The sequence below is a fragment of the Babylonia areolata genome, chromosome 15 (genome assembly GCF_041734735.1).
Source record: "Babylonia areolata isolate BAREFJ2019XMU chromosome 15, ASM4173473v1, whole genome shotgun sequence".
Lineage (NCBI taxonomy): Eukaryota > Metazoa > Mollusca > Gastropoda > Neogastropoda > Buccinidae > Babylonia > Babylonia areolata.
In genome coordinates, this window is record NC_134890.1 from 10600492 (window position 1) to 10623041 (window position 22550).

A 22550-nucleotide genomic window follows, 5' to 3' on the forward strand; every position below is an offset into this window, starting at 1 on the left:
AGAAGAAGAAATGAAAATAGATATATTTCGTGCAATTGCAAACAGTGAAGTAGAAAAAAAGAAGCAAAACAGTGTTACTTTTGTACTTTTCATATTTTGTTTGTCCACAAAGTGTGACAAAGAGAGCGCGCGAACGTGACAAACGTGATGTGAATGAAACGGAGTTGGCGCATGCGCAAGAAAAACTGCACAAATGACTTCTGGGATACCTTGACGGCTTGTATATTCCGCCATGATGGATCCGAAAAGCGAGAAAGGCAGATTGACATTTGCAGCCGTGCTGTGGTGTTGTGTCGTCTTTTGATTGTTTTTGACGAATTCCATCATCATGAAGTGATACTGTAGTATCGTTTACAGGTGTTTAAGTCCTGAATATAGGACTGCTTACCCCTCAGTTTCGAGGGAGAACATTTAAGTTAACTCATTAGCATATTTATAACCAGAATCATGAGTAAAGTGTCTTTTCGGGCGCGTGCTCTGGATGTTTCCAAGCCAATGCCAATTTTTAGGTCGGAGGATATTCCAGACATGCATGATTTTGATAAAATCAATCGTGCAGTCGTCCAGATGCCGACTGGCATGGAGAAAGAAGAAGAAATGGTGGGTATTGAATGTGCACATCGGAATCTTATTCCGCCATCTTGAATTTCATGCTCTGTACAAAATCGCTCACTTTGAATCGATGCTATAGACGTTTGGGTGGCTCACCGAGTACGATGGGCCCTCAGTAGACAACCCAACAACCATTTAATCATTGTAGTAGTCATATTTGAAGGTAATAAGGCATTCCTCTGTAAAATGGCAAAATAGGTCATTTTAATCGATGTAGGTCGACGAGACCAAGATGGCGATGCAGCACAAACCAAGTTTATTTTGCACAAGGCATATTTGTGGTAGCTAGGTTTCAGAACTTAATAGTCGTGTTGTGTTCAGTCATCTCGTTAATTTTAAGTCGAAAGGATTAATAACTAGGAATCTGTTTTTGCTGCGCTGGTGTCGAGTTTGTGGTCATGCTTGCTTCAAAGAATTATCTCCCTTGTGCATGTTGGCGCGTGTTTAAAAAAAATAAAATCTTGCAGTTGCCCAAGAAGCTAGATAATTTGTATTTGTATTTCTCTTACCACAACAGATTTCTTAGTGTGAAATTTTGGCTGCTGCCCCAAGGGAGAGCGCGTCGCTACACAACAGCGCCACCCTTTTTTTCTCCTGTGTGCTGTTTTGTTTTTCCTAACAAGTGGATTTTTCTACAGAATTTTGCCAGGAACAGCCGTTTTGTTGCTGTGGGTTCTTTTACATGCGCTAAGTGCATGCTGCACACGGGACCTTGGTTTATCATCAAATCCAAGGGTATGGTCTCAAGTCTCTTTGTCAAATACCAGAATTTTCCCCCCTCCCCTAGACCTTGAGTGGTGGTCTGGATCCTAGTCATTTACAAGAGACCATGCACAGCATACATGTCACACATGTAAAAACCCAAAGTAACAACAAAAGACTTGTCCCAGACAAAATTTGTAGAAAAATCCAATTGAAACAAATCTCCAGCTTGCAGAAAAAAATAGAAAAGGTGGCACTGCACTGTTATGATAGCTCTTCCTGGTGAGAGCAGCCTTAATTTCACACAGGTAAATCAGTAGTGATAAAAAGAAATACAATTTATATAGAAATAAACATTATCATTGTATATGTACATTGTTTTAGTTTTTTTTTTAAACCACAGTATGATATGTGTTTTCAGGAAACTCACCTTCAGAATGCACTTACAGCCCAGCAGTTCTATGGCACTGCAGAAAAGCGCACCATTCCAATCCCTGGAGTGCAGAGTGTGGATGACATTGATGATCGTTATAGCAAACTTTATAATCCAGACTTCCGACTTCCAAAGCAGTACATTCATGTTGAAGGTAGGATTGATGTATTTTAGTTGTATAAAGAATAACATTGTTAAATGGTGGTATATAATAGTTTTTTTTAATGCCTTACAAGTTACATTTTTGTAACACTGACATTGGGTAACAAATAATGCTTTTGAACCTGTGTAAAAGAGCTCGATCCGTGGGCTGGATATAATTCTGTTGGGATAATATGTAAATTTGTTGAATTGAAATTTTTTTAAATGGGTGGCATTGGGATAGCAATCTCTGTAAAAGTTCATTATGTGATTTGCTGCAGGGATTTAAGTGATCTATGTGTACAGCAGTTAGGTGCTGTTGGGCTGGGCTGGCCTGTCACTCCCCCTCCATTACTTGGGTTTGGACTGACCATTAAGATAGTTTAGGTCACCAGTTGCTGTTTGGCTTTTTTTTTCTTTTACATGTCCTGTTTGATGTGCAGCCTTGTGGAGATAAATGCAATGGTTGGTAGGTGTCCAAAAGACAACTGTTAATATGATAAAAGTTCTGATGGTATATTTTGCAGCACTGGGCATGGAGCAAGAGATCCCAGATTATGACTTGGACTCTGAAGATGAGTGCTGGTTACAAGAGCAGTCGAAAAAGATGGAAATCAGCAGCTCCAAGTTTGAAGAGATGATGGACAGACTGGAGAAAGGTTCAGGCCAGCAGGTTTGTGTTGTCACATGCTTCAGTTGTTAACTGACATGTATGCATGCTCATTGAAAGACTTGTCTCCTTGTGACTAGATGTGGCACACATTGACTCCTCCAGTAGCGTTTGTTTTACATCACATTGTTCGTGCAGAACATGGCCACTTGCATAGTTTGTTTAACCTATAGAATGTGTGCAGTGTCTTACACTGTTTCAGGTAGTCCATAGTGCTTGTTTTGAGTTGACTACAGAAGGTTGTGTGTGTGTGTTTGCAGGGTGGGAGGAGGGTGTTGTCTCCATTCAAGGGCTGCATTTCTCATGTTCTGTGCAATTATAGCTTTTATGTGTGGGCTGTTTTTAATCCTTATTTAGGCAGCCATATTCCATTTTCAGTGGTATGCATTACCCACATAACCTGCTTACATGGATTATGAGATTTTTAATGTGTTTGATGTTTACCATGCGTATTCGCACAAAGGGAGTTCAGGCTGTGGCAGATCTACACTGACATGGTAGAGTGGAGAATTCACCACCTTCTACCTACCAGAAGCAGCTGGGATTCGAATCCTGGGTGCTAGGATTGAAAATCTAGTGCTTATACCACTCACAACTATCAGCTTTTTCTACTTAAAGTGTTTATGAAAAGTACCAGTTGTGTTAATGCCACACTCTCATTTCACCAAGTCCGGAAGTCAAAGGCTAAATAGAAACCCTTCATTGATGCCTGATAGAATAAGGTGCAGATAAGTTTTTCTGGTCTCCCAGTTCTATGTACATTTAGAAAACCATGTTTATCTTGTGTCTTTGTTGTTATTTGATGAAACAGTCACAGTGCTTGAAAGACCACCAAATTTTATTTATCATTGGCTGGAAAGGCTTGTTAGTCATCAGTGTGTTCATGGAAATAAGAATTTTCTCTACGTTTATGCAACAGCTAACACAGACAACACAGTCTACACTTGTTTATCTCTGATATTCTTTCCATTGTCCTTTGTATTCATCAGGGCTTACGTTAACACACAAGACTCTTTGAAAATGGAAAGGATGCACTGCATGTTATTATTGAGTGTGTCTCAGGGACATTCTGAAAAATTACAGAAATAGAATGCACACACCCAGACACGCAAGTATTGTTATGGAGCTTTAGTTTGACACTTGGATCATCTACAAAGAGTTCCTGTAGCCACTTCTTACTCCCAGAAGTCATAATGACAAGGAGGTGCACATGTTTTTGTATGTGCGTAGCAGCGTAGAGATGATTAGAATAGAATGTGCAGCATTTGAGTGATCCCCAGAAAGAAGTCAAGGATCACCTGAATTATGGTAAAAGAGTCCCTGGGACCCCCATGATTTTTAATGTGACAGGAATCCATTTCATGTTTTCATTTTTTTTTTCCAGGTGGTGACGTTACAAGAAGCCAAGTTGCTGCTAAAGGAAGACGATGACCTGATCATCTCTGTATATGACTACTGGCTCAACAAACGTCTGCGTTTGGTCAGTAATAATGTTTTTTCTAATAAATAAGACTTTCTGGGTGTTTGTAGAAATGAAATGGTTTATGAGGAGAAAAGAGGATGGATGAGGAGTTGGTGGGAAAAGAAAATGTCAGATGATGGTTAGAGAAGGGCATTGAGGGAAAGAAAGTGAACTGAGATATGAAGTGCATTGTCTTAAAGATGGTGAGCTGAAGTGTCTTGAGAAAATTGCCTTGGATGAATTTCAGTACTTTTGGGGGCATGGGAGGGTTGTCTTTCCACTTGCAACCTTTTACTGTTGAGTACTTGTTTTCAGTTTATTATTTTGTTATGATAGGAAATGCCATTGATCCCGCAAGTCAAATCTGAAAAGCGAGATGGTACAACCACGAACAACCCCTATGTTGCTTTCCGTCGCCGGACAGAGAAAATGCAGACAAGGAAAGTAAGTACTTTAAAACTTGGGTTGTGTATTTGGATGGAAGAGGGCAGTGATTTTTTTTATTTTTCTCCATTTTTGTGTGCGTGTGTGCTCTTTCCATTTATTTTCCTTTTGTTATGATAATAGTTATTCTACAGATGAAGAGAATTTACGTTCAGATTGCTGTGAAATGTTCTTATGCTGGTTGTTGTTGGGAAGGTAAGAACATGAAGTAGTATACATTTGCTGTTGCTCCATTTTTCCCCTGAAAGTTGAGCTTGTTTTATTTTTAGTATCCAGATTGTGGAGGACAACAAGGGGAGGAAATCTGGTCTTCAGCTCAGTTTCATTCAGCTGAAGTTTTTCTCTTCCACCTTGTCCCTCCTTGCCACACCTTTTCAGATTTATGTTTTTACAACAGGACCGAGAGAACTATTTTTGTGTTACCTTATTGTTTTATGTTTTGGTTGCTGAGAACTATCAGCATTGTTGTTTGTGATCTGGATGGAATTCTGATTTTTTTTTTTTCTGCAGAATCGCAAGAATGATGAGGTGTCTTATGAGAAGATGTTGAAACTGAAGAGGGACATGCTTAAGGCTCTGTAAGTATTTGAAGGATTTTTGTGTATTTTGAAGGATTTGTTGTTGTTGTTTTTGCAACACCTCTCGTTCCCTGTCTTTGACTATCATTTTATGCTTGTGAACTTCTCACTACTCATTCTGCAAGTCTGCATTCATGCTAAGAAAGGGAATCTGAAGAAATAAGTTCTTATCGCACTGTGGACAGTTACAGGGCAGTGTTAAATTCCGCAGTGTAAAGTAGAAATCTGTTAAATCTGTATGTGTGTGCTTGTCATTTAAAGATATTTTAAAGTTCTGAAAGTGAAACGTCTGCTTTGAATTTTCATGGAATTTGTGTCATTATGATGAAATGTTGGACCATGACCACCACCTGAATATTATTGATACTGAATGGTGATTTCAGGTATTGTGCATTTTTAATTTTGAAACACAACAGCCTGAATTCATTGTCTCTTTGACAGGCATGAGATGGAATCAAGAATTTATTGTATTGAATATGTTTTATTTTCCAGCACACTGACTCATTTTCTGAAGCGACGAGAAAAGAGCAAGAAAGAAATATTGCAGCTGACTCTGGAAGTGATGGAGAAACGGTAAGATAGAAGGGACAATGGGGGGACACAATTTATTGATGGTTTAGCTGACAGCACTCCGCTTCTCAATCTTTTACCAAATAAATAACCACACTTGTGTAATTAGAGAGTTGGGGGGGGGGGGGGGGTGATATTGTATTCTGTTTGTTGATCATAGCAAAGTGAGGCAGCTGAACATATTTAAGCGGAAATAAATGTCAGGTTGCTGATGGGTTGCATTTGACCTTATCTTAAACATTGACCATAGTGAGTAAGGGTCACGTTTTGGGAATTCAGTTGAAGTGGGTTTTTCATAGACAGGACTTTAATGAACAGTATTATTCATGCCCAAGTCATCTGGCACTAAATATGAAATCCCATACCAAGAGAACAAACTCTTCCAATTTTTAATGTGTGTGATATAATTGATCAGCAGTATTGGTATCTTTTGTTGCACTGTTATTTTCCCTGCATTCCACACATAAAAGTTGTAAAAGGACATTTTAATTACACATACTTAACTGACCCAGCTAGTGCAGACTCCGGCAGGGGTCTGACATTCCTGTCGTGTGCAAACTACTCTCCGCCTATGCAGAGAAAACGAAAGTAACTGCATTCCACACATAAAAGTTGTAAAAGGACATTTTTATCATGCTTATGTTGCTGTGTACCAACACACACACAAAGAAAAGCCTGTCAAATTTGACTGTAAACTTGATAAAAGATGGTCCATGTTAGGTTTGGGACTCTGTTAAAAGGCTGTACTCAGTGCTTCCTGTCATGGTATCCTGTGGTTAACCTGGTCACGGAATTAGAGCAGCACACCAAAGACACATCCATTAAATGGATGATACTCGTGTGTGATCTCAGTCTACGCATTTAAGCCTGTGTCACATTTAACTTTGGGTAGGAACCAGGTGCGGGCCAACCCTCCCCCCCACACACTCCCCCCCCACCCCACACTCCCCCACTTCATGTCCACCGATCTGTCAGTCTGCGAAACAAAACACTTTGCCACAGCAGCTGGTAGAATATGCATATACATGTCCTTAGGGTGCCCCAGTAATAAAGATGTATTATGTTTTGTCAGCTATCAGATGGGAGATTTCAGTGGCACCATGTTGGCTGAGGCAGAAGCAGAGCGAGCCAAGATGCCGTCCTTCATTCCCCCATTCATGTTCAACAGCCAGGGTCATGGAACACCAGCTTACAGTGGGGTAGGTTCCAGTAGGCTGAAGAGCCTCTCCTTGGAAATGCATGTGTGTGATCAAGATTTTTCTCACATTGGTTATTCATGTGGGTGTGTATATACATACATTTTTATGAAAAGACAGTTTGTCCGCAGCAGCATATATTGTGGTTCTAAACCAGGATAATGGATATTTGTAGGATGTTCAGGAAAGAAGAAAAAGAAAAAAAAGAAGTAAATAATTAAATTCTTATAATTCTTATTCTGTTGGAATATGTCATACTATTCACCTTTATTTTGAATTATACTTGCCTCCGCTCCATCCTCCAGTTTCAGACTTGACACTTATTGCATGCGCAACTGGTGTAGAATCCATTCTTTCTCTTTCACCAACACTTTGTCATAAGTACTGAATAAGTTGTGGCAGAGCATTTAATGGGTGGTGTAGTACATTTTGAAGATATTTTTTATAGACCAAAATATTTCAGCACAAAAACATGAATTGTACTTGCGACCTCTTTTTGAAATACTGCTTCAAACCTAAGTGTCATCCATGAAGGCAGCTTGGACTTGAAATGAATTGTAGTGGATTCTGTGTAGTACATTTTGAAGAAATTTTTTACAGACCCAAATATTTCAGCACAAAAACATGGAATTGTACTTACAACCTCTTTTTGAAACACCGCTTGAAACCCATGTGTCATTCATGTGTAGAGACAAGCAGTGTGAGCAGGATGATTGTGCAACAGTTCATTCATGTGTTTGTGACATCTTGCCTTCACTCCTGCACTTTGTCACGGGTGTGCAGGAGGAGGTGCCTCCTGTGCGAAAGAAGCGTCCGTACAGACGGCGACAGAAACAGCCTCAGCAGCCGCGCCACCCTCACACCATAGCTGCTGCCATGGCCACAGCTGCCTCCTTTGGGGATGTGGACATCCTGCACCACGATCTGGATAGCTCTGAGGAGGACATGATGTCCCCTGTACGTCTTCTCTCTGTCATGTCTGTCTTTATGTTCTTAAAAAATACATGTGTGTTTGTGTGTGTGTGTGTGTATATTAATGGTATATGTTAATGGTCATGATGGTCAACAATCTCTGGTTGGAATCGGGTAAAGGGCATGCGTGCAGAGCATGCTTTTCCAACCAGTTCTAACTTGGCTAACTGGAATGCACTCGCACTTCTGTTCCACCCCTTCCGGGTTGATGCTGACTGTGTCTTGTAGATTTCTGTACAAGCTGTCGTCTGTCAGAAGCTGATTTGAGCTTGCAGTAATTCAGCTGAATTTCCTTTTTGAAGTGCAGGTTGGCAAATGATGTGTAGTCAGTCAGTTTGAGAAAATCTGTTCTTTTATAGATACGATAATGGTTAAGTGGTTGAATTTTAAGTTTCTATTAAGATTCCAGCTTACCCAATATATGTAGTTTATCCAGATATTTGTGTTTCACAACACCAGATTATTTCCAGATGTATATGCTTCAGGCCAGAAGGAAGTAATGCATGAACAAGGGTTTATGAAATTGCAGAGGTGTGCTACTCTTCATGCATCTTTTGTGTATTTTCTTGTCAGGGCTTTAACTCTTTCGTTCCTATTTTTCTATGAACTATTACTCCCCCTTGTTCCGAGAACCCTACCATTCGCATATTCCCTTCCTTCCTGGATTTAGAGAAGAGAAAGAAAGTATGAAGCAGGGTACTTATTTTGGAGGCTTACGGTAATGCGGCTCATTACAGTACACTAAGATTGACATATGCTGTTCAGAATTGATGTGAGAAGTTGTCTGAGACCCTGTTGACACTATAGGGTGACATCTTTGGTGACACTCAGGTGTAAAACAGGTGACTTTGGGGTCAAACATAATGCATACAAGTACGTACTACATGCAGGACAGTGTTTTGCTTGAAGAGGATGCACATCATGCAGGTACTTACCAAGTAGTGCCTCATATGTATCTCAGTGCCACACTGTTAGTCATATCCACAAAAAAACTGTCACAATTGTCACTACTATTGTCCTTATAACATGAATGATTTGAACTTTGTCTCAAAGAGAATATATGCCTTTCTTTCACTAGCAGTCACTGAGCCAGAATCAGATTATTATCTACACAATTCTTGAACAAAAACTATTCAGAAACGATACTGTCTCTAAATACGCATGTCCATGTCACAATCATCACGTAATATGCCACACAAAGGTGACACGTGTGTGATATACCTTGAAGCAGTCATGCCAGTTACTGCATAAGTATACACCACAATTTTCACACTTCTTAAGTTTTTAACTTTACATCACCCGCTATCTGTACTTCTGTAGCAACAGCTAATTGCACTCTCTCCTTGCCATTCATTTGAAACAGATCGAAATCATTATCTGTTAGAGCGTTGTAAAACTCATCGTCAGAAAACTGGTCACAATCTGAACTTTCTACACATTCAGTTTTTCTGTGTCCATGTGTCTACACAGCACATTGGCAAGAATGTAGCGGCGCCCACTTTCCCATGGCCTAGGGAGGGGGAAGGGGGTGTCTGGCATCCATTCCACTCATAAACACTGCCCCACTAGTGACCCCGTCAAGGATATATGACGCGCACTGATGACAAGTTCAAAGCGCTTACCGCGAGAACCGATTTTCTGGGCTGCAGGAAGGAAAGGGGCAATTCCAGGAATGAAGGGTAAAAATCCTGTAAACCGGAAAACCGTGCTGCAGGGATGAAAGAGTTAGATTATATTGGCTGATCCAGGATATATGAATTAACATTGGAACAGGAAGAAACTGGCTGAATATGACAGGATTTTATGATATATAAGAAGAATGTTGTATAGTTATTTGTTGAAAAATAACACCAAAAAATTCTTTAATCGGTGTACAGTCAAGCTACTGAGATGATAGTTTTGGTAAATTGAAGAAACGGTGGCTATTAGATGTGTGTGTGTACAATCCAAAGTAGAGTTTAGTTGTTTATCTCCAAGGTTACCAGACAAAAATACGAAAAAACTTGCGTATGAAGAGCACAGGATCAGGAGTCGAGACGGCTGCCGGAAAAAGGAGCTAGTCAGGGATGCACAGGGGAGGTAACCTACTTCGGGCGGTTATCGGACATAGCTACTTTACGTTTTCTCCGCATAGGCGGGTAGTAGTTTGCACAGGACAGGAATCAGACCCCTGCTGGAGTCTGCACTGGTGGGTCATGGTAAGTATGTTATTTAAACATAATTTTAGGAAGAAAATTTCCTGTTAAACGTGTGGCAGGCTGACAGTGAAAAGCGTTTATCACTTACTGTTCTGTCTCCAGGCACTGTCTCCCTCAGACCACGAGGATGAGCACGATCCTGATGGCCTGTTTGCTTTCAAGAGGCGGAAGACTTGCAATTATTATGCTGTAAGTATAATAGCTCTTGTTAATTAATATATTGTGTTGAAGGATGTATGAAAAGATTTGTTAGCAAGTGTTAGCAAGCAATCCTTGTACAGATAACTCAATTGTGGTTGGTTTCTTACAAAGTAATTGTGATAAGGATATTACATCAGAGTGGCACATCAATTATTCTATAGTCCAACCAACCCAACATACTAAAATTCACTTGACGGAAATTTTATGTTTAGGGGTACTCGAGAGGTTAAACATGCATATTTGTTTCAGCATGTGTGCATGCACTGAGTATAGCCATGAGCCAGGTCTGCACATTCGTTGATGTGGGAGAAATATATTCACCAGGCACCAGTGCCTGGGATCAAATCTGGGACCAGCATATTGTAAGTCCAGTGCCCTAGCTACTTGGCCATTGTGCTGGACAGTTTGGTTATATAAATTGCTATACTTGGTGATGTTGGTGAGGTGTGTTAGGGGGATATAGCCTTTTTAACAACACATACTTAACCGTCAAAAGAGGGTGCTTGTCAGGGGGGCAAAGGGGAGGTTACCTACTTCTGGGAGGTTATCGACCGTTGCTACTTTCGTTTTCTCTGCATAGGCGGATAGTAGTCTGCACAGGACAGGAATCTCAGAGCCCTGCCGGAGTTTGCAATAGTGGGTCATGGTAAGTATATGTTAGATAAACGTAATTTTAGGAAGAAAATTTCCTTTTCAAAAGTAATGAAGTGGGAAATTTCTTGTCCTTGAATGGAGGAGGTGGATGTGGAGGGTAAGTTGAATCTCCTGATCATTTCAGCCTCTCCATAATCGCCTGGGCAATTGGCCATGGTCCAACCCCAGTGAAGGAGGCAAAGGCGACAAACGTCACCGCTTTTCTCTCACAACCCTCCCTGGTGGGCGGTGCATCGGTTTTGCACGCCGCCGTGTGGGTCGAGGAGGAAGGTAACCAGTTTCTCTTTGCCTTGTGATTTGGGGTGGATTGTTTTCTTCACCATTGTTCACCATTGTTTTAAGAATGAATGTGAAATTTCCATTTTCTGGAATTTTTCTGAACACAGGGCAAAGCAAAATGTATTAGTGAAAAGGTCACATGAATATGTTGTTTGAATTGATTGACTTTTTATAGTTTGCTAAACGTTATATTGCCTTATATTATTAACACATTTCTGTTCATTTAAAGATGAGCTGTTCTTTTCCAGGGTGGTTTTGGATCGAGGTTTTACGCCTTGGGACGATGGTTTGGAAAAGATGAATCTTACCTCTGGTCAGTCATTCTCTGGCGTGGTGGGAGACTACATTACACATATACGTGAACAGAAAATGTGAGTTGGTACTTTTTTCCTCTTGTTTGTTGGCTTTTGTTTGTTTGATTAAGAATTCCTTGTAGTTGTGCTTGTAAAATTCTTGTTTCCCAGGGAACAGGAATACCAGGACAAGCTGACATGACTTGATTGTTCTTATCAGAATTTTGGCTTGAGTAAATTTTCTTGGTCTTTCAGGGGAGAATGTTCATGCTGCCAGACTTTGTGTAGATTTGATGGAGTGAGGAGACATAAATATTTGTATGCGTTTTTTGTTTTGCTTTTGTTTCTTTTTTGGTTCAGTTATGGGGGCTGTTCATGAGCCAGTTCTTTCTGGAGTCTCTTTAAAATCTGTGATCAGAAATGCTTGAGGTAAATGCTCAGTGACTTTATTATGTTTTCCTTTTTATTAAAAGATGCATGAACACATTGCTTTATCAACCTGAAGTATCGCCAGATGCTGCAAAATTGACTCCATTTCTTGTGTATATAACCGATTTAGATTTGAATTTTGTTTTTTGAAAAAATACTGACAAGTGCTGATTTACTCTGTAAAAAAAAATTGCCAGCAGCATTTTTCAGGATGGTTTGAATTGTGGAAATGTATGACTTTATTGCCCATGTGTGTGCTTACAGTCCTTACTACAGGCCGAAGAGCCCTCCCCCTGATGATGATGAGTCTTCACAAGATGGTGAGCGGTCCTCTCTCCACCCAGCAGGGGCCCCCTCCAAACCTTCCACCCCAAGCAGCCAGGAGTTCAATGTGGAGAGCTTCAGATCTCACCGTGAACAGCTGTTGGCCATGCACATGGAGCAGGAGGCGGTTCGCCTCAAACAGGACAGTGTGGTTAACCCTTCCTCAAATATCCCCCTAAGCAGTGACCTTGGATACTCATTTTCCTCACAACCTACCTCGCGTTTTATGCTGGACTCGGCCAGTGCTCAGTTTGCTGTGACAGCTGTGATAGGCTCTGCTGAGCTGGAAAGCAAGAGGGCCAAGGCCGAAGAGGCAGAGTCTGTCAACCACGTCGTTGTCGGGGCAGCTGGTGACTCGAAACAGACAGAGAAAGCTCCGCCCCCACCCCCTCCGCCTGACCACCATGGCGCTGCCACTTCTTCCTCGCTGCTTCCTGCTGTACCCACCACCTCATTATCGTCATCATCGTCAGTCGCCTCATCTCCTGTTGTGTTGTCCTCGCTACCTGCCATCATGGCCCCCAAGTCAGTAGGGCTGTCTGTTGTTCCGTCCATTCGTACTGTCTCCCCGAAGACAGTGTTGACGTCATCGGGGGTGTCGCTGTCGGCAGTGTCCTTGACGCCCTCAGCTGTGTCGGTGATGACACAGCCAGCAGGTCGTCCCCGCCTGTCCAATGGACCACTGGCCACACCCCCTGTCCCTGCTGCCAGTATTGTTCGTGGTGAGTTGTGTATCGTAGGTTGATTTCTGTTTTGGGTGTTTCTCAACTTTTGCTGTAACTCATAAGCTGTTTCTGTCCCTCATTGTCACTTCTGAGTGTGATATAAAGGTGAAGCAAACAGATTCTTTTTATGAGGTGATATTACTTACTTTACCTGATACACATGTTCAAAAAATCTGGACCGGGACTGTGTTGCATAAGCGATATTAGCAGTATTAAGTTTGCTTAAGAATTTCCCCAATTTCATGGAATTAACATTGACTTGAAAGAAATCTTAGCTTTAAGCAAACCAAAGGCTGCTTAGACTGCATATGTAATGCAGCCCAGCACAAGCACAAAATTAGATACCAGCCACTGTGGCAAAGTGGTTAGCTTCGCGGACTGACGGCTGGGAGAACGCGGGTTCGAATCCCAGCAGAGATGGGTTTTCCGGCCTGTGGCCGGCTCCTACCCAGAGTTGAATGTTCTGTGGGCTTAAATGGGGAGACTGGGACCACACAGTCGAGTGTCATCCACTTCAAGGACGCGACTTTGGATTTGTTGCTCTAATTACCTGACCAACACTGCAAGTGTCTGTATCTCTCGGGCCTGGTTAACGCCGGGATATCATTTGACAGGAAGCGTAGAGTACAGCCTTGTCACACAGTCCCAAACCATAATAGACCTCCATAGCAACATCATCATCGTCATCATCCTCCTCCTCCATCATCATCAATATAAAAAAAAAAAAAAACAGTCCCAAAGTCTGTGGCCTTTCATGCCCTGCTCTCATGGTGACCTCAGTTTCGATACCCCTCCACTTCTGTGCTTGGGGTGAGTTCTGTCAGTGTCTTCAGTGTCGGCAGATTTATGGGGGGCTGTTGTTTGAGGGACGTGGTGGCAGTCTTCATTCTGGGAGGGACGCTAACTCAGTCTGGCTCCGCGACTAAGCCATTATTGTCGTTAGTAGGGAGTTTAATAGGTGGTGTCCTAAGTACGTTGAATCAGAACAGGCACCACTGAACACCACTGAAGTGACTCAGCAGCAGTGCACGGTCTCCTCTGGTGTGTGGCCTGGCGACCTAATATCAATGGTTCCCTGCGGATTGCCGACGCTGGAACTGTGATGGACGAAACCAGGTGTGGCCATGTATGGGGGAATGTAAATGAGCGGCGTGGGAGTAATGCCACTGAAACGGTGCAGATGATGGGGCAGCAAAAAAAAAAAAAAAAGAAGAAGAAGAAAAAATAAAAAATTAGGTTGCCCCTTGATCATCCAGCCCACTGAGGTCAAGAAGCTAGCCATAAGGTTAGCAACTCTATTCTGTAAAAGACTGCATTTGTCAGAGTTCAAAACCAGATATCCTCCAATGCCACAGGGCACAAAGAAAATAAAATGAAATTTGTATTCTGCAGGAACAAGGAGAGAAGTTTCTACAATGCTTGTATATTTAGTGTGGAGCTCTATGTAGTGCCTTTGCTTTTGCTGAAAGTAAAATAGCTTGCTGAATAATGTGACAGGTAAGAAACTTTGGTGTGTCATAGTACACACTGTAGTTTTAGCATGTACAATAGCTGAAGAGTTGAACTTACTGTGTGTGGGCACTTGCAGCTGGTAGGACTGCAGGGTCCTCTGCAGCGGCCACCATTGTCCAGCTTCCCCAGCGTGTCAGCACTGCTCCTGCAATGCGGGCGGTGGTGCCAGTGCCCAGCCCTAACCCCATCGTGACTGCCTCCGCAACCTCCATGATCACAGTGCATGGGCCCACCCCGACCTCAGTAGGGGTTGGGACGGCGCTAGCCATGGACAAGTTGAACAACAAAGTGATGCTGGCCTCAGGGGTGGGCGCCTCCTCCACAATGTGCAGTATGGCTTCTTCCCCGCTCAGCATTCTCAAGTAAGTCCCACAAGCTTGCCCTTTTGCTGTGTTGTGAGCTTGCCAATGAATGTTGTTTGACAGAAAGTAAGTCTTGTTAGGGGACGTACTCAAGGTGTAAAAGTTTTGTTGTGGTAGAAGTTCCCCAATTTTTAGTTGTCTGGGGTCTATGTGCCCTCCCTTAGTGAAGAGCTGGTTCTAATAAGTACTTGTAGTGCAACATCACGAGTAGACAGACATCAGTTCATTGCGTAAGTATTGTGTGTGTATGACAGGGAAAGTAAAACCTGGGTGGGAGTGTAAAATTGAAGAGGGGAGGGATGAAGTGCAATTGGTCTGCACTGAAGCAGACTGCCCAGTGACCCTTTCACAGAAGTTCAGCTGCCCAAAGGCCAAGTGGATTGAGTATTTCCACTTGTCCACCGGAAGGTCTAGTTGTCCTGCAAAATTGGATCGGTGGGTATTTTGAGTCCTGATGTTAATGTGCTGGGTATGTTTGATAGTAGGTATGTCCATCTTCTATGTGTGCTGTGAAACAATGGCTGACAGACCTTGATTTTATCACTTTTCATTTCTTTTCAGCAAATGCAGTCCTGCATGCATCAATTTGAAAAATATATTAGAAAATGTAACGACCTTTCTTCTTTCCTTTGATTACTGCTTATCTCTGTTGAGTGAGTACGAGTGATTTTTAATGGCCAGATGTAGACACTGTTCACTGTTCAGTGGCATGGCAGTCATATTGTCGCAGGTCTGGTTGAGGTTTGGTGGCTAAAAGATGCCCCAGGTTTTGCAGTGCAAACTCTCTACTGATGTGTTTAATTTTAAAGTTGATTTTGAATGAAAAATACATCAGTGTAAAAAAAACAACAACAAAAAACAGGTAAATTTGAGGCCATGTTTTTAGAAATTGAAATTATGTTGATTTGCATCAGTTGGTTCAGAGGGGTAAATTCTGTGACATTTTTGTCACCAAACCTTGGCCAGACTTAGGAGGTGTCCATTTGTGAAAGGTCTGCCATGCTGCTGTTTGGATAGCTAAGGGTGCTTTACATTTGGGTGTTCAAAAATGCACACATCTTTTCACTCACACACATGCACAAGAATAAAGCCCCTACATGAAATTGGAAAGAGTGTTTTACTTCTTTCTTTTTTTTTCAACTGAATACATTCAGTATTGTGCTTGCTGTAATGGAAAGTGTCGTCCATCAGTCGTTTCCACAGTTTAACACATGGGCAGCTGGGCTTACCATTTGAACAGTCATTTGATGTGTTGTAAATCTGTTGTCTTTTCTTAAATTCACAGGTTTAACTGATGTTTATGTTATGAATTACAGGCTCCAAAGAAGTCGTGGAATCCTGGTAAAGAAAATTGCTATGCCTGTCCCGAAAAGAGGAAATGAAACAAAGACTTGAAAAGTCTTGGAATTTTGAGGAAAAGTCCAGACATATGGTACGTACCAGCAGGCAAAGCTTGAAGCGTAACAGCCTGAGTGCTCAGCCCTCAGAGTAGCCATTTTTTGTTCTCAAATTGGCTGCTTTTTATGCATTATTCTTGACCAGTGATGGTATTAAAGAGGAATTCTACCCTCTCTTCCATGTTGTGTTCATTTTGTATTGTATTACTTTGTTGTCACAACAGATTTCGGTGTGATCTGTTGGCCTGCTTTCCCTTGGGAGAGAGCATTGCCACTGTACAGTGCTACCTTTTCCCCCCTACCTTATTGGTCTGCAGGTGCATTTGTTTTTCAGTGAAAAGGAAATTTCTCGTCAGAGTGTTGCCATGGATAATAACCCTTTTGTTACCACAGGTTATTTACATGTACAAAGTACATGTTGCACATGGGAAGTCAGTTGATCTCTGAAATAGAAGCACCAGACAAGGTCTGTTGGGGGGAGGGAGTAAAAATCCAGGTCTGTATGGGACTCGTACCAACGGACACTTGCTTCCTATTCAGGTGCATGTGAACACATGATAATTGATTCATATATATTTTAATTCTTACAAATTTGTGAAAGAACTGAACATTAGCAATGAGCCAGTGTGGGGACCACCTTTTGAGATACACGGTGGCATGATTTCAGTTTCAAAGAATAACTCAACTCACCTTCAAGAATGATTCTCACTACAAGCAGGGTTTCCCCCAAACAGCAATATTTTAGATTTTATTGGTGCAGAGATTAATTCATTCCAAGCTTCCTCAATTTGCACTCCTCGTGTTGGAGCCTGTGCACTGCTTTATGCTTGTAAAAACAAATGCATTATCATATAAACATGATAATGACAAAGCCTAGGTCTTGGCATTATTAAAATGAAAGGGAAAAAAACCCCAACATTTTTTGTTGCCAGAGGTAAAAAGACCCAGTCACTGAAGAAATGAATAGAATTTAAGTTGATCACAGAACGTGTTTTTGAGCTGCGCAGTCCTGACACAGAGGCTGACAATTCAGTGCAACTGATTCAAGACCAGATCATTGTTAAAATTGATCAGACCTAATTTACAGACTTTTGGGACAGGAATGTGGTCACATAAACATTACAAATAAGCATTAGGTTAAAGGGAAGCAAATCTGCAAAAGTTACTGAGGTTAGTTCTCTTGAATTGCAAGATAACTGTCAACACAAAACGTACCATTGGTGCAAATGCTTGGAAAACTGGTTTTTGCTGCTGCTTTGTGCTGTTGCACTGGATAGTTTTGCTTGCTGAGTGCCAGTGCACCTGCTGATTTTGCTGGTTCTGAGTGCTGGCATACTTGGTGGTTTCACTTCTTAGCACAGTTGAATGTGCACCAGCAAAACGGGAGTTGAACCTTATAGGAGGGAAACTGTTGACCAATTAAAATTGTGTAGCCATTGGCTGGTTTGGTCTATTTCAGTTCAAGGTTGCAGCAAGGCAAATAAAAATTGCTGTTAAAGCATCAGACCTATTTTTTTGGTAAAATATATTATTTTTTGAGAAAAGGTTTTGGCGGTGTGTGGCATCATATACAGTGAAAGAAAGGGATCATAACTCCTACAGCTGCTGTGAATAATTAAGATAAAGTTGTGGAGAATTTGATTTGTCAGTATTATGATCTGATGTCATCAAGAGCTGTCATTGGCTCATGTTGCTGCCACAGTGCACCAACAAATCTCCATCACAGGATGATGGTTTGGCCAGGACGCTTAGTGTGGAGAAATGTATCTTTGATACAAGATGGTTGGAAGATAGAACAGTACATGACTAGTTGGTGCAGAGTGCCTCCAGTTGTCTGTGGTTTTGTCACCGTGTGTGAGTAAATGTTGGATTATGACTTTATTACAAGACATCAGATGTTTCAATGACTCGGACATGAATAATAAAATTGGATTTATATGGCATCCCTCAAAGATGAAATTGTACCCGCCAGTTTGTAAATTTGTTGGCAATACTGGTTTGGAAAAAGTAAACAAAAAGTTTTGGAATTTTGAAAATGAATCTGCATAGACTGGGAAATGATTTAATGTGAACCTCTGCATGGACCCAGGAATGATTAATAAAAACGGTGCGTGACATGTGTTGTCAGTAGCCAACAGAGATAACCATATGTGATGTGTTGTCCAGGTCTGGTCAGGAGGAGGGCAAGAGTGCCGTCCATCTGTTCGCAGCAGACACACAGATGCCTATGGACGTTTCCTGACACCCTCAGGGAGCCTATCCACGGAGTGTCCAACTAGTCACCACTTTGCTTCCGCAAGCAGCCCAGTGGTGTAGCATGTAAGCAGCCTGGCTGCTAGCATTACGTTCAGTGTTGCACCTCGCTGGTCAAGTTCACGTGGTCAGGAGGGAGAAGGAGTTGTGAACCATCAACTCTCCTTACATCTGAATCTACGCTCAACAAGGAGCGTCTCCTGATTCAGTTCAGTTTAGTTTCATTACAGCTGATGCAAGGCCAGGTCTGGATAGAAAGGAAAGCAGGCAGGTCTTGACGTCCAGTGTACAGAGAGAATACAGAAAGAGAGGAAATGCTGGCTGTTGGTGAAAGGTCGTTCTCTTGAAAGCTTGACACAGCATTGCTGTATTATGACATATGCCAAGTTGTGACAAAGCACCCCCTAGAATAGTTGGCTGCTCTGTTTCTGGGTACAGTGTCCAGCTCTTTGTGTGACGTCAGCTTTTCAAGAGACAGACAGGACTGTTTGGAAATGACTGACTGTGTTCGAAGTTTGCCCTTCAGGAGTTCATGGAGGATGCAAACTGGTTGCTGGTGTATAACAGCTCTGAGGAGAAAGTGAAAGCCATCGATTAACAAAAAGTGTGAGAGGGAGAGAGAAGAAAGTGTGCAGAGTGAATGAGATGAGCAAGTTTTGTTGTGACCATGTGTATATCTAGTGTGTTTAATGATTGTCAGCATCTGTAAAGCTTTTGCTGAAACTCACAAGCCCTGGCTTGTTCACATTTGCAGGATGGTGTTGAAATGAGCTGAATTGCATAAGCGGAGTTGCTGCACTGTTAAACTGGAGTCAGATTTATGGAGCCAACTGGTTTGTGAAACATTTGCAGATCACAGAAAATGTCCATTTATTGCAATGCACATAAAAAACATTAAACAAAACAACCAAAAAAACAAAAATGCATGTTGCTATCCATTCCTTGATTTTTACTCTTGTTTTTATTTGTTGATATTTCTTCCTTAGCAGTATGTGCAGAAAAGAGAGCCTGAGATTGAGAACAGTGTAGTGAAAATGTTAAACTGAATTGAGTAGGAACATGCACAGTTACAAAGTTAATACATTCTGCTGGTCAAGGTTTGAATGCCACAGCCCCTGGAAAGGGTTTGGAGACATTCTCCCAGCCATTTGCAGACCTGTCAGTAAATGAACTGCCAATAAGTGTTTGGGTAGGCAGAAAATAAAATGTGCAATAAAGGTCCTGTCCTCCGCTTTGGGTCTTTTCAATGCTCGGCGTGCACCACATTAGAAACAATTGTTCCCTGAAAGGTGGGCCTGAGAACCTTAAAAAAATAACAATAAAAATCTGTATGTGCTACTGATGGTTGTTATCCTGTGGGGTCTACACTCATATCTTCTACAGTGCGACTAAGTCTGGAGAAAAAAAAATCATTGAAGATTTTATTACTCCATGCCAAAATCACAACACTTTCTAACAGACCTTGTTTATCATAAGTTCACAAAGCACGGTTACTTACAATTTCTTGCTCAAAGAGCAAGACCATATCCACTTGTTCAGTTCAGTTGATCAAGATCTGTCTATAGATAGCCAACCCCACCGGAGTCTGTTTATGGCTGTTCTTATATTGTAATACTGAGAGGTTGACACTGGCACAAAAATAAGATGCTTCATTTTTTTTAAGAGTGAAAGTATAGTCTCATTTGACGGAAATCTATGGAGATTCACATCATCATGCAGTTGAGTAATTTGGTTTCAGTGTGCATTGTTTTCATACTGTAGCATGTACAATAATTTAGCCGTGACTGGGAATTTGTGTAGATGTCACATGAAGTTTTATATCAAATTTTATTGCCATGCCATATCCGTCATGCCTTAGTGCTCGTCTGTAAACAGCATAATAGTTAAGTGAACCATTGGCTTACATTCTTCACTTTGCCCAGATACTTAAAACATCCTGTTCTATTTTCCTTTCTCTTTCTTGAGCCACCGAAGAGTAAAATTCTGTTCTTTTTTTTAATGCATGGAGATACTTCGTGCATAATTTTAATATTATCAGTGACGGGCACAACAGCCGTGTGGTTAAAGCATTGGCCTTTCAGTCTGAGGGTTCTGGGTTCAAATCTCGGTAATGGCGCCTGGTTGGTAAAGGGTGGAGATTTTTCCAATCTCGTAGGTCAACATATGTGCAGACCTGCTTATGCCTGAACCCCCACATGTGTATACACAAACAGATCAAATAAACATGTTAAAGATCCTGTAAACCATGTCGGTGTTCGGTGGGTTATGGAAACAAGAACATACCCAGCATGCACAACTTTGAAAACGGAGTATAGCTGCCTACATGGCGGGGTAAAAACAGTCATACATGTCAAAGCCCACTTGTGTACATGCGAGTGAATGTGTGAGATGCAGCCCATATATGAAGAATATGATAGCAATTTGCATTACCAGTCTACTACTACTGCTGTTGTTATAATTTTGACATGAATAGGTGTCTTGATGTTAACTATGTATCAACTTGCGAACAAAAGACAAATAGAGAAAAACATGTTTGAAATGGTAAAAGTAATAAATCTGGCACAGAGTGACGACTGCTGCTGAGAATTCTGTGTATCTCAAGGGTTATAGACGATGAATATTTGTCTTTTCTGTATTGTTCCATGTGTAAAACGTAGATGGTCACTTTCACATGTGCACTAGATGTGGCTTTTCCATATGTAACATTTAACCTAAACTGCATGCCATTTAATGTATACTATGATAGCTGGTTGGTGGAATTCTTCAACAGAATTAATGATTAGCTATAACAATGGTGGGAAGTTGTATTTCTTGCATTTGCTCCAATGTGTTTCACGAGATGTGTGTTGTGATGAAATAGTTGAAAGGAAGAAAAAAAAGTCAAAATGTGTATCCCTGAATGTGTTGTGCTGCACATTACCACCAAATATGTGTTCAGTTGATGGCAGCCTTTGACATATATGTTCAGTACCTCCCAGTTTGAATGCATGAATTTTTGCTAACATTGTGAGTGGAAATAAGTAATTGCATGTTGATCACTGTAACTAATGTACAGCTATGTTGAGTGAAATTATGTGCGATTGATGATTCTCTAACTTGATTTCATTGTATTTTTTGTGTTATAAATGTAAAACATACTGCTTTTAACTCATTTTTGAGTAATCCAACATGACAGTTTAGTTTAGGCATTGAAAAAGAACCACTTCAGGTAAAATGGAAAATATATAATGTAAAATAGAGAATACCAGACAGAAAGCTTGCCTGGTGTGTGAAAAGCTGGTTCTGCCATCTGGCAGCATGAATATTTGTCTTGAGAAAATCATTTTCATATTAGAAAATCATTGTGGTTAAATAATTCAGTTAACCAATCATTAGTGGGAAGGTGATATTTTGCATTTTATCTATTATCTTACCTAAGTAAGGTAATGGTGTACTTTTTGTCAATACTTGTCCTGCCTGGTCTATTTTCTCTACCACTTGCAGTTGCTGAGAAGTGATAAGCTCTAGGAGAGGATGGCATCTTGCACGTTGTGTTAGCGCCACCACTGACTGGTGTTGACAGCCTGGCTGTTGTGCCTGCATTAAACGTTGTCCATATCCTAACAGTTAAACAAGTGAACTACGTGTGTGTATGTATATATATTACTATGTGAGATGACTGGCCAAAATTGGAAACTAATGACAAAGTGCTGTTTTTGGAAAGAGTCCTCAAGATTTGGTCCATGCTGTCCATTGGGTTAAACCATATCGAGAAGGCTCTGAAAAGGAAGTGACTTTTCAAAGTTGACTGATCAGTATACAGCAAACAAGGGGTATATGCTGGCATTCAGAATAATGTGCCATTCATCAAGGTTCCTGATGGTATAGTTAAAATGTATTTTTCTCCCTCCCCAGAAGGAGGTGGGGGAGGGGGGTCGACAGAGAAGGGAGGAGGGGGAACAGCACTGGGGCCCCTGAGGGCCGTCTCTGTGTGGGGACCCAGGTAACGGCGGGGGGCGGACTCCCCTTGGGAGTTAGCACCCAGCCGCGAGTCCCCACCGCCAAGAGAGGACTTGCCACTCCCCCCTCTCCCTGCCTCACGCTGGGACACCTTGGGAGGTGACGCTTGTATCCCTTTCCCCCCGGTCCCCTTCATGACCGTTT

General features: G+C 41.5%; 1 protein-coding gene across 2 annotated transcripts; it reads left to right on the forward strand.

Moving 5' to 3' along the window:
- Positions 1–223: 223 nt before the first annotated feature.
- Positions 224–22320, forward strand: LOC143290427 (enhancer of polycomb homolog 1-like). 2 transcript variants are annotated; one of them, XM_076599851.1, is made up of 16 exons: positions 224–600; positions 1736–1901; positions 2416–2561; positions 3943–4038; positions 4357–4464; positions 4975–5042; positions 5535–5615; positions 6685–6811; positions 7592–7765; positions 10081–10167; positions 10958–11103; positions 11361–11483; positions 12099–12880; positions 14472–14757; positions 16074–16189; positions 18321–22320. In XM_076599851.1, exons 1-15 carry the CDS (start codon positions 448–450, stop codon positions 16150–16152), a joined length of 2622 nt encoding a protein of 873 aa, XP_076455966.1. In that variant the 5' UTR covers positions 224–447; the 3' UTR covers positions 16153–16189; positions 18321–22320. The 2 variants fall into 2 exon arrangements, with proteins under 2 accessions (XP_076455966.1, XP_076455967.1); XM_076599852.1 differs by lacking the exon at positions 16074–16189.
- The last annotated feature ends 230 nt before the right edge of the window (positions 22321–22550 follow it).